At 39.1% G+C, this 13,388-nt stretch overlaps 1 protein-coding gene across 2 annotated transcripts in view; it reads left to right on the top strand.

Moving 5' to 3' along the window:
* Window positions 1-2,397, top strand: part of nkd2b (NKD inhibitor of WNT signaling pathway 2b) — a 37,039-nt gene extending 34,642 nt beyond the window's left edge. For both annotated transcript variants that reach the window (XM_084726569.1, XM_084726568.1), the window contains exon 10: window positions 1,043-2,397. In XM_084726569.1, the coding sequence (XP_084582695.1) occupies window positions 1,043-1,665 (623 nt within the window). In that variant the 3' untranslated portion in view covers window positions 1,666-2,397. The remainder of the gene's footprint in view (window positions 1-1,042) is intronic.
* The last annotated feature ends 10,991 nt before the right edge of the window (window positions 2,398-13,388 follow it).

The following is a 13,388-nucleotide window of genomic DNA, read 5'->3' as shown; positions in this document are numbered from 1 at the left end:
TCAAACTTTATTTCTGACTCACAAGATGGTCCATAGCAATAAAAAAAAGAAAGGAAGAGAAGACAGATTAGAAAACCACAGCAATTCATGAATCAGTTTAAATAGTGTTTTCTGAGTCTTGATGAATGCTGAGAACAGGTCTTCCTAGGACTGGTTAAAGCCCCTATGATGCTGGTCTCTGACTCATCCAAGCGACACATAAAACTGTACAACAGATGTGCTTCATGTGTAGGAACACACACAGCTGACTGTCACTTTGACATCTGGTAAAAAGTCGCAGCAACCTCATCGCATCATCATAAGCTCATATATTGCTTTTCATGTAGCTACATCAAAGATGAGCTGTCCACACAGGTGTGCAGAAAACTGTAATTAACATCATCGCTGTCTAGTGAAAAACACTTCTCTCAAAAATGTAAACTTTTCAGGAGCTAAGAAAAATAGCAATTGTTTCAGCCTGATGGCAATGCATAAGGGAGCACTCCCTTCTTCAGTTTTAGTGAACAGATGTCAGACAAAAAAAATGTTTTTTTACAGGGCAGCGCTGATATTTTATCGACAGAACACATAGTTTACAGATCTGTCTGTATCTCTGTCATCATTCAAATCATCAGTCAGAAAATGGCTGAGGTATTTTATTTCTTTATGTGTCTTGAGAGGAACATCACACAAGTGAAATACAAGAAATACCATCTGCTCTCTGTGACTGGCAGACATGAGAGTACTCTTTTTGGTATAAATCTAATGTCCAGGGCCGTTTCTTGCCATTTGTGGACTATATGCTTGCATATGACCCCCAAAGCCACCAGGAGGCCCCCAGACAGAAAGAAAGAATGCTAGCACCTATGCTGGCACTATTAAAAGAGTACTGGTAAGGGCAGTAGGTCTATAATTATCCATGTTATTTAGTTTACCAACTTTGTCCTTAATGACAGGTGCTAACAACAATGTGGATGCAGAGGTGAAACAGCAGTTTAAAGTACAGTGTTAAAAGCCATATTTGTATGAAGCTCTGACTCTGTGTCTTTGGCCTGTCCAACAGGAACCACCCCTCCCTTCCCACCTCAGGAGGCTCATGGTCGGAGCTCCCAGAGCCAGAGCCGTTCACGTTCCCAGGAACCAGAAACCCCAGTTGTTCACCAGCGCCGCTCACAGGTCATCAGCGACAGCTACAACCCTACCGAGTCTCGGAGCAAAGGTACACAGTTCCTGAAATCTCCCAAAGGAACCTACAAGGGAGGCGGAGGGAACAATGGGGGCAGTGGAGGTGGCAAATCCACTAAATGTCACGGCTACCACCCGCCTCTGCAGACCATGCTGCACAGCGGCAGTGCAGCAGGACACGGCGGTCAGGATGTGTACCACTTGCCACACCAAGCCCAATCCTCCAGCCACCAGCAGCACCCTTTACAGTACAGTCACAGCAAGCGCCTGCGGGCAAAAGCCCGAGAGGCCATGTCCCCATCCAAAGCCCCTTTGTCCCCTCAGTCCCACCCGCAGCAGCAGCCCCCCGTGCCCTCCGTACTGCCGAGCCTGGAGAGAGAGCAGGCATCCGGTCCACCCGGCAGCCCGGGGTTTGTGGTCCCTGTGGTCCAGCGTCACGAGCACCACCATCACCACGAACACCACCACCACCACCACTACCATCATTACCATCAGACATGACCGCCCTCAGTGTGCAGTGACTGAAACTGTACAGGACCAACCACAACCAACCACACCAGTCTGAAGGACTTAAAGTCATCCCACAAGAGTTTCTCACACTCTGTCCAGGATCTTTTTACTCTCCTCTTACAAGCTATACAGATATATCCTGAGATTAGATGTATCGAGGATCGGACCGGAAGGATGTTTTTTCTGAAGTTATTGTGTAATAACAAAAGACGTGTGGCACAGTTTTTGAAGTTTTTGTAGATTTTCTGCTGGGACTGCTGCGATCGTTCAGTGAGGGTACAGATGCCAGAGAGGAACAGATCACAGGACTTTTCAGTGTATCATCTTCTCCCTGCTGATGCTGTTGGTTGAAGTCCCTGGAAGCTATTTGTCAGAGTAGGTGTAGGCGTTGTTTTGTGTGAGACCTTTCCAAAAACACGGATCTCAGGTGTAAAGGTGCTGCTGCTCTCAAGCTTTTCACAGAAGCTTCCTCTTCCTCTGGGAGGCTTCATGTGGACTGAGGGGTTTCCTGTTTAGGGTCGGGGGGTGGGGGGAGTATGAAATCACCACTGCCAGTTTTAATGCAAAAATATCTCGCTATATGTATAAAAAAATCTATATATGTAAACACATTTTACTGTATAATTATTATACTGTATATGCATATTTCATCATGGATATAATTATGCATATATGTATTTTGTCTTTTATATATTTTAATAAACGTTATATAGTTCATTTATATTATTGCAGCAACAGTTTGTTTATTCTGCTCATATCACACTTGATTATGGTGTGTCTGCTGCTACTGTGTGGACAGAAGCAGAACAACAACAGTACAAAACTACTTAGTATGATGTTATTTCACTCCAATAAATCATACAGGAATTTAGGGAATCGCTCATTAAATTAATATAAATATTCAAGTTTTATTTATTCAAGTTAAGCTTGACTTGAAATGATGAGTTGAATAAATGTACTGTACAGTTTTTAAACAGCATTTGATCAGCATTTTAGCTAATAGTGTCTTAAGTTTATTGAAAATGTTTTGTTAAGAACAATTAATATAATATAATATAAGTTCTTGTTACCTTAAAATGAACTGTTTATGTTTATAGCTCAGTTGGCAGGGCATGCACACCATGCGTTGAGGTTACCAGTCCTCTGCAGCGGCTGCCGGAGGACAGAGGTCACCGTGTTGAACCACCATGTTTCCACAGTAGCCCAGAATGGACATACCAAACACTTAATACACGGCCTTTTGCTGTTTTTGTGAATATGTGGCCAATTTCATGTTGAATCTCCTGTGCTTGTAAAGGGAGAGTGGATTTGCAATCTGCAAACTCACCACTAGTTGCCACTAAATCCTACACATTGTTCCTTTAAATGATAATAATATGATAAATAGAACCAAATATTTGTGGGAATTGTTTGGTTTTCTGGTCATTTTAAATTAATGGGAGGAAACTTGAATCAAGGCTGATGCCTTTCGAAATTATTGATTTAATTCATTGGTGGAAGAAGTATTCAAATCTTTTACTACAGTGTAAAAACAGAGAAAGTACTGCATTCAGTTTTTTACTCAAGTAAAAGTACAAAGGTATTAGCATCTAAATATATTTAAAACACCTAAAGTCATTATGCAGAATGACCCATTTCAGAATTGTTTATATTATATTACTGGACTATAACTATTGATGCAATGTATTTCATCACATTAATGTTGCAGATGGTAAATGTGGAGCTTATTTTAATTACTTATACTTCATATACTACTGGGTAGCTTAATGTTTGATAATATATAATAATTTATTAGCAGATTTATATTTTGTATCAATCATATGAATAAGCAAATTAAATAGTAATAAATGCTGTAAAATGCACTGGAGTACAATTTGCCTATGATGCAGTGTTAAGTACAAGAACATGGAAATGCTCATAATTTCAAAATTATACTTAATTATACTAATTATACTACAGTACTTGAATAAATTATTTTAATTACTTTCTAAATTCTAAATTCTTCTACCGACTAAATTAGACCAATGTTGTCATTGATTTATGGTCATTTGATCAATAAGTAAGTAAGGAAGTAATAAATAAGTGATTAACTTGCTATTATATGATGGTGAAAAAGCAGCAGACGGTTGAATTAAGGTTTACGACGGACAGAGAGAATAAGTGCATGAAAAGCTCCACATATCTCTACTATCAGCTACAGATATATACTATGGGAACAGCAGCAGTCTACCAGTAATACTCAGCTATGTTTAGTACTTCTGTAGTTAACAGATGGTGTATGATGATCTGGCCTCAGAAGGGACTATATCAAAAAGGCTTTTTAGCAGAAGCAGAAGTTACTGCAGCTCCTCCAACACCCGGAAGTGTGAACACTAGTCAGTACTAGTTCATAACACAAACTTAGGTGACTTGAAGAGAGCTTGAACACATGACTGCATTTTATGTTATACAGGGTTCACACTGTACGCTAATAACCGTCCCCTTGGTGGTTCTGTTTGCATTGTAGAGGGAAGCCTTGGGAATACTCTTATTCGACATGGGAGTGACTACAATCTGCTATAACTCTGGTGGAAGCAGATTCTGGCCCCTTGTGTGTCAATTAGTTTGTGGTAATTTGATTGAACATGATTCCCCTAAGAGAGAACCTCAAGTGAGTAATAATGCAGGATCAGCCACTTGAAATTTGCAAAGCACTTGTTTTTTTTTCATGGCAGACATTCTGAATAATGGCAATATGACCAGTATGATCAAATCTAATGGCACTAACTGCAGTTTTTTGATAAAGGAAAATGTCAGCATTAACATAATAATAATAAAGTACTGTGGAGCTGCAGATATACCCTGACCTACAAGTTTTCTTTCTCCAAAAATGATGCAAAAATGATCATTCCCACTGATCATTAATCATATCACAATCACAATATCTGTAAAAATAAACAATGTGATTTTTTTTAGTATATGGTGCAGCCCTAAATTCAGCCATTTTAAAATCTTTTATTTTCCCCAATGCTTGTCGTAGCCCACAAACCACTACGATGAACTTAAGACAATGAACCCGGTTGCCAGCGTGTCCCTGGGTCAGCCACTAGGTGGAGACAAATAGCAATCAATGGTACACATAATAGACAGTGGAGAGGCATCAGCAAAGTTTGTGCTATTGTTGTAGAGAACAAATTTAACGGATGTGTATTTAATGGTTCCATGTGATGAAGATTTAGCAAAATATGGCAGAAATAAAGAAACAAAATATGTAAAAGTATGTTTTTGTGAGTGTATATTCACCCGTAAATAAGAATTTTTTTTGTTTTTTTCTACAGAGAGCGCACGTCCTCTGTCATGGCGGCTGCCTTGTTGTACCGCCATGTTTCTACAGTAGCCCAGAACACACAAATCAAACACTGGCTCTAGATACAGCCTTTTGTGTTTTGAGCAAGTTGAGCAGACAGTGTAGGTTGTCCCAAAAAGGGGAGAGTGAGACAAAGTGTTTGCAGTCTGCAGCCTCACCTCTAGATACCACTAAATCCTACACACTGGTCCTTTACAAGTTCACAGACAAATATAGTTATTGTCCTGGATAATACTTGATAATGTGGAATGTGTGCAAAGATAAGATATGGAACAAAATGTGAAGTATGTGGGAGATAAATGTCCAAAAATGTTCCTTGAGATACAGAAGTTAGACCTGTTGACGGGGGGATGAGTGTAAGCAGGGCATCATCGTAGAGGTGCATGTATGCTCAGCCAACACTCATCTGATCCACAAGTAAATAAGAGTTTCTCCACCAGCAAATCACAGAAACCTGCTGTCTGTCTCAAACTAACTGACACCGGACAACAACTGAAGCTGGTTATTAAGTGACAACCAGTCTCACTTCAACTACATTTTCTAGCTTGCCCTTGAGTTTTTAAGTCAAATTTTAATACTTTCTGAGCATTTTAAGGGCTGTCTCAGTGACAGGGGCAAAAAAAGGGCACCTGGTCTATGCAGCTGGGCACCATGCACCGAAAGCCACGATGCACTTACAGTTAACCAGTTCTCTGTAAGTATCCATGTAATAAAAGCAGAAAGGGAACTATTCAAACATTTAAAGCACTGATTCCCAACCTTTTTCCTGCCTCCCCCACCTCCATTCGTAGAACCATTAACTTTAGTAAATGTCTCTATTTTTTAGTTTAGGCTAAACATTTTTTCACTCGGGTCCTACAAACTCAACCCCAAAACATTAATAATGACACATTACAACAGAGCTTGAGAGGTCTTAGCCTACTAAGTAGCTGACTATTGAGGACAAAAAAAAAATCTCTTTAAATAGTTTTGTATTCAGACTTTTGTATAAATTGTGAGTTGAGTTAACTGTCCAAATCTAATTTTGACAGCCTCAGAGTAGACAAAACCTTGGGGACCCCCCTGTGATTGTTGGCGGCCACCTAAGAGGGGCTCAGACCCCAGGCTGGGAACCATTGATTTAGAGGCACATAGAGGCAAACTAATTTCCAAGCTTGTAGGGCAGCCTATTTGGCATTACATCACATTTTAACTGCTAACAGGAAGGAGCACTTAATCAAGTTTTATCTACTATAGGAGTATCTACAGGGGCACTTTTGCTGTGTTTTTTTTGACCAGGGGTCACCAAAGGGGGCATTTGCTCCCTCTGTCCTCCCCAAGCCCACCATTGGTATTGTCCAAGGTCAAGGGTTAACGCTAAACCTCATAATAATGTTGTTGTGAGAGGTTTGTTTACAGCCGTAAGGTTTCTAAACAATACACTATTAAAACAGACAGAGCTGTGAAACCACAAATTATATATTATTATTATTATATTATTGAAAACTTCTAATTTGCAAAGGTGAATATCAACATATGTTGTGCTTTAAATGACATAGTTAGTTTCCTTTCTTTGGAAAAAGGAAGCTAAAGAGCCATTAAGTGCTTGACAGTTGCAGTCCTCCTGTCTTCATCTGCAGCTACCTCAGGTGTTTCTATCACCTCCATCAGGGGGTCAAGCTGAGCTGTCACCTGCTGAACGTGCCTGTATCACGTGACCACCGACGCAACAGGTTGTTCCCACCTGTCATTCAACGCAGAAAACATAGAAAATAGCGCTACTAAAGCAAAATGTAAGCTATTTGTCAGCTAAATTAGACTTAATAAGCAGATTATTTAATATGGTCTAAATAAAAAACCGTCGGTATAACAGTTTCTTTGTGTCAACGCTCTTTTGTTAATTGGCAGGCCGGCTCAGAGAAAGCAGCAGCAGCATTCCCTGCTCCCTCCGGTCGTCAGGGATTTAGGGAAGGACTGAATCCGAGCCCCGGCTGAGACAAACAATGGCAGCTATGAAAGGCGAGGGGAGGGTCGGCCTAATGCAAATATCCACTTTGTGCGCCTTAGAGAACCTGCTCTAAACACTGACAACCACCAACTTCCACCCAAACTGAGTAAGTAGCCCGGTATAGACGCCGACTGTAAAACAAGCTTCAAGTTTTTTGGTGTTTGTCGCAGTATTTTTTTTTTTTTTTTGCGCAAAAAGCTGTGGACAGAGTTCTTCACGAGGCTTTCTTGATTCAGCAACAAGTGCGGACGCGGACAGGAGACGGTTTGTGGAGACAGGACTGGAGACAGGCTGCAGCATCTCTGAAACGTGCCAAGTGCACCTGCTGAGGGACAAACCGAGAGGTAGGACCGGTATGACGTCCTTATGCAACTACAAAATCATTAAGTATTCAAAAATTACTTTGTGAACTTTCCGTCATTTCCACTTTCAAGTGTGAATTTCCCCTGTTTTGCAGTCCTCAGTCCCTACTTTTCAGTTTTACTTTCAGGGGAGTCTTTTTTTTTTTGGGTAGGACTCCCAGCTTTTCTCCCAGTATACAGCAGTTTTGCTCGACCCACCTTTTTCTTTTTCTGTTGTGCGGCTTATTTAGTTCAGCTAAGCCTGCCTCAGGAAAACGTGATTATCCTCAGACCATCGATACGCTGGCTTTCATTCAGGACATGCATGAGAAAGGCTTTGCAACATAATAGATCAGTGGGAGCCTGTCTGCTTGTATAGGCGTGGGGCAAACGGAGGGGAATCTGGCTTGAATGTTTATATTGTTGGCTGAAACAGACAACATTCTGAGAAAATACCAAAATGCAAAAAAATATATTATTGCATGCTATTTCATTTAAAATGAGGCCCCAGAAAAGTCTTAGTAAACATAAGTCAACTCTGAGCTCCATTTTGCATCATCTCTGCAGACTGTGTTTTTTGCCAGCGGTGAGCAAGAAGTAATGGGAGTGAAATGCTACTGTAAAATCCCAGCATATCCCCCCCGAGAAACATCAAAGCGGACTCAACATGAGGCCTTTATCTGAACAATTGCTCCATTCTACCCTGCACCCCAACCCCTGCCACCCCCACAACCCCCTATTCCCAATTTCCACTTGATTAAGCCCTAAACTGAGCAGAGTTGAATCTGGAGGGAAAATGCTTCACTAATTCTGACTCTCAAGTCTGACACAAAAGAGGAGGACTGTTCACTCTGCTCTAATTTGAGTCTGATTCAATATGTTGACAAGAGTTTTCTCTGCTGGGTTGAAAACCATATTGTTGGGCAAAAGATTGACAATGAAGAAAAGATACGACAGACATCTGAAAGCAAACCTTCAGTGTTTAATTTTTTTAAGTTTAATATTGATCTCCTGCTTGATTATTCTAGTCTTATCATTCACAAATATGTTGCTGCAGACTGCATCAGGTATTTGATACCTACATGTCACCTTCCGCAGATTAATTATAACATAAATTAATCAGGCAACAAAAGCAATGTACCTGGTTGCAAGTTGTTAACTACTGAATAATGGGTAAAATTTTACAATAAGAGTGCCAGACATATAGCCGACTTAAGTAATGCTTAACTAATGCGTGACTCATTATGATTTAATGCATGAATGAATGCAGGGTGTATCATGAAATCCTGCTAGTCAACACTAACAACTGACCAAATCAGACTTTATGTGATTAGTTCGCACTTAATTGATCATCAGTTAAGAAGTGTTAATTCAAAGTTACCTCATACATTAATTGATATGCATAAAGGTTTATTTCAGACCCACAAGTTAGTTCAGCCCATCTGAATGCAGAACAGCACCATTTGCATAAATCAGCATAAATTTCAAACTTAAGTTTGTCCATTACGCAGAATATTTCCCTGAGCTGAGGTGTTCACCCAGGAGCGTTGCATAAAGCTCTAAGTTTGTCTGCTTACTTAAGTGTTTAGTCTATGGCTTTCATGGCACTTACTGTCATAATACAACACATGTACGCTTAAGTTACCATGGCTACGCTTCACTCACATAATTCTTCAAGCTTATCAAATGGCATTATTGTCAGTTGTCAAATAGCTTAGCTAACACACTGAGTTAGCCTGTTTTAGCTAGCTTCTCCAAAACAGACAACGGAAGAAGAAAAGAAAAATAAGAATAAAAACCAAACTGGACAGAAGATGAGAGTGGTCTTCTCCTCAGAGAATGTGGAACAAACAAGCATATGATTCAAAGTAAATTTGACTCAGCCACAACAAACAAGCTCAAGGAAGATGTGATGAGAAATAACTGACAAAATCCATGAGCGAAATCTTGCTGTAAAGAAGCGTCAAAATGATGTAATGAAGAAATATGAAAATATTACTCTGGACAGCAAGAAAGGAGACAGACATCGACAGTAGTTGGCAAACATGTAGGCATTTCAATAAGATGATAAAGCTAATTTTGATATATCAGACAGTGATGTTAATGTTTGGCTAGCTAGCTACAGTGTCACAACAACATAAAGAAATCCTCATGTGATCTTATGTAAGTCATTTTATGTACTTTTATGTAACTGAAGTCCAGCTAACTTGATGCACATCCATTAATGTATGAAGTAACTGTAAATTAACATTCCTTAACTGATGATTTATTTAATGAGAGCTAATCACATGATACATCCAGCATTAATTCACGCATTAAGTCATCATGAGTAATGCATTAGTTTAGAATTACTAAAGTATATGATTTGTACCCTTTCTATCCCTAAGTGTGGCATCAACATAAAAGCACTGCCATTTTGCCTGTTTTACACTAACATCAGAGTGTTATTTACCAAACCAGATGTTTATTATCTGACATACATTATCATGCGTATGTAACAATCCATAAAAATGCACGTACAACAGTTAAAAGGTTGTTTATTTATAGGTGGACGCAAGTTTTCAGGGATTGGTGTGAATGCCACCAGTGCACTTTATGACAGCTCTTTACAATTCAGGAAAACAGCTCCTCTTGAGTGTCTTTTATTGCTGTTTAGAAACCTCCTCTGCTGCTGCAAACTATATCTTCCAAATCAGCAGCAGTTTAAAGTTAAAATCCATTTCTCGCTGTTGGTTTTCCGGTATTTGTAGGTAATTATGTGTATTGGTGAGAGTAAGCAGTAGCAGCCTGCAGACCACTGTACACATTCTCTGTCTGGCGGTGAGGTTGCCAGGCAATGTGAGCTGCTGGATGAAGGCTAGCTGCTCGGATGGCTCTTTTTCTCCCTCTGGCTGCTCCCTCTCCATCTCTTTCTGTCTCGCAACCCCCCACCTCTCCTCTCAGCTTGCCTCTCCTCTTCTGCATACTAATAGATGGACCAAAGGCCGATTACAAACCAGGCCTGTCAAACTGATTATTAATATTCCTCACTGTTTGTCGTCCATTTACAAGGACAGAGGTTTATGGGAACTTTCCTCTATTGTTATTTGTTAGATTTATTGTTTTCACTAATTCACTGTGAAATACAGTAGACAGAAAGTCTACCAGTCTGCAGTTACTGTCAGGTGCATGTGTTAGTCCTGTTCTATTCTGCAGGAAAGTAAAGTTTTTATGTAAGTTTGTGTTGTCTACCAGAGGAGGGCAGTGTTCAAGTTCTCATGAGGAGCAGTAAACCCAGGCAGGAGTGGAGTAGTAGTCCTGCTTTTAATTGTTTTTGCTGCTATGTGCTCTGATAAATGTATCTTTGGGAGCTATAAACTCTTTGCCTCAGACTCAGCATCTTTCAAAAGGCACATAATTTCAGCAGGAGTCTATCTGCACAACATCTTTAAACAGGAAGGAATAATTACTCTGACAATAACGCACAAACAGATGGAACGAGTGTTTAGTTTATATAAAAACAGGCGTTCTCAATTGCAAAAAGACACCACTGCACCAACAGTTAGTGTGACACCACATCAGTGCAATGAGCATGAAAATTTGCTGTTTGTTTTTGTAATTTTTGGATAGTTTTTCCTTTTTTGAATGAGGATTAAAGCAGTTTGACAGAATGGGTGGACTCAGCATTGAAACAGACAGATCCGTACACCAAGAAGGTCCTGTTACAAGGATTTATTTTGGTGGTGTGACATTTTGAACTTCCATTATGTTCAGAGTTGCAATCTTAAACGCACATAATCCATCTGAAGAATCTACATGACATACCTCACCTGTTGCAATTAGTCAATCACGAACTATTTAGAAAAATATACAGTAGAAAAAAAATATCAATATATAGGACTACATATCACGTTGAACACTTGATCCTATAAGTATTACATAAAGCATCACATATTAAGCATCACATGTCCATATATGCAGATACATTGTAGATATATGGAGGTTGCACATATAAGGGATTTCATGGCACATACACAGTATGTATGTAATTATTTTCCCATACAGTGATGTTTTGTAATTATAATATTCCCTTGCATGCATAAATTTTATGCTTTAAATTATGTATAATGCTCAGTATAGTTTTCACCATATACCGTTTCCATGTTATGCTCATTTGTGTAATAATTGCAAACTATTTTAATAATCAAGTAATCTTTTTTTTTTTTTGCTGTTCGGCTCCCTTAAATATGAGGATTTGTTGCTTTTCTTTGTCATATATGATAGAAAATTCATAGTCTTCGGGTTTTGGACTGTTGATCGGACAGAAGAAGTAATTTAAGGATGTCACTTCAGGCTCTGAGAAATTATGAGGAGAATTTTTCACATTTTATATAAACAATTAATAGATGAAAAGTAAAAAAAAGGCAGATTAACTGATAATGAAAGTAGTCATTTATATGTATATATATATATATTTCTATATATATATATATATATATGTATATATGTATATATATATATATGTATATATATATATATATATATATATATATATATATATATATGTATATAAAAGTCCTAATGTAAAAGTACATATAGGAGAGTATAGAAACTCATCTTTGTGTCATTGAAAAGCTCCTCAATGACAGAATTCCTCTTCCTGATAGGCCTTATCCTCTAGAGACAGGTATAATTAGAGCCATGGAAACAGGAAACACCTCGCCCTCCCTATCGTTGTCTCCCCCTCCCCTGTTCTCTCTCTCTCTCTCTTTCTCTATCTCCCTCTGTCTCTCTCTCTTCCTCCTCATCTCTCTCTTCTCAGATGTGCATTTATTTGTACAGATTATCAGGTGCAGAGACGTAGAGTGAAGCCTGTAATGAGTCCTGTGATGGTTATCGCTACGTCTTACATCCTCAGCTTTACTGGAAATGAGGACGTGGCTTGTGCCTGATGTTTTTTTTTCTCCCAGAAAGCAATTAACTTAATTAAGTTGCACATTCAGTGTGGACCATTTTACAAAATCTGATATATCTATCTGTCTGTTAAAATGAAGACTCACAGTTACAATATTTTCAATATAGATTAAAGTGTAGATTTTGTTTAGTCTATATATTGTGAAAAAACTTCAATTACCCGAAAACTAACTGCCAAAAGACCTAAAGACATTCAGTTTTCAGTGCTATGAAATGAAGAAAACACCTAAATATTACATTTTAGATGCTGTTGCCAGCAAATATCTTTGGTATTAGAACTCGTCGGTTAATTGGCCTGTTGTGGAGGATTAGTTGTCTGTGACAAACTTTGGGAAGGGGATGAAAAAGTTAGTTTCAAGCCCTGTACTATCACTCGCATGCATACTGATGTAAACCTTGGCCTAAATTTAACAAGTCACCATCGTTTTTTCTAAATGTTAATACATCCTAAATGACAGAAAATCTAATCTAAAATCTTTATATTATGTTATCCTCTGCACAGGGTGCATGCTCTACCAATTGAGCTATCAGGCCACCGTTTTAATTCACTAATTAATAAAACTTATATCCAAGATAACCATATATTGTATAGTAGATTATAATGTGCATGGAGTAATGGAATTATGTTCTCTAAATATTGGCATCAGCCATTGAAAAACCCATATTGGTCAACTACAACTACAGCAGCTTCATGCTGTCTATACCTTAATCCTCCCATGCTCTCCAGCCTTACATCACAATGCATTGTGTTTGACTGCCTATGATTCATTTGTGGTGAATGTTTACACGCCCTTGGTAGTTAAACCTGACGTGAGGGATGTAAGAGAGGGGCCTCTAATTTCTGCTCCTTCCTCTGAAGATTAAAGACCCTGCCGAGACCAGGTGTACAGTTCAGACCAAAGATTAGCCACCCATCGCACTTCCCTTCATCTTAGACTGCATAAACGACCTGCTCGTGCACCTTGTGTGAAGGTGCACACGTTCCATTTTTAAATCTTCTCTTCACTGTCCAGTAAAATAGATGCACCAACACTTAACTCTGGCACTTAACTCAACTCCACCAGTCTCTCCACCTTCTGCTCAGGCA

The sequence above is a fragment of the Lutjanus erythropterus genome, chromosome 9 (assembly GCF_056507025.1).
Source record: "Lutjanus erythropterus isolate fLutEry1 chromosome 9, fLutEry1.hap2, whole genome shotgun sequence".
Taxonomy (NCBI): Eukaryota; Metazoa; Chordata; class Actinopteri; order Lutjaniformes; family Lutjanidae; genus Lutjanus; species Lutjanus erythropterus.
This window is presented reverse-complemented; position numbering and strand designations above follow the sequence as displayed.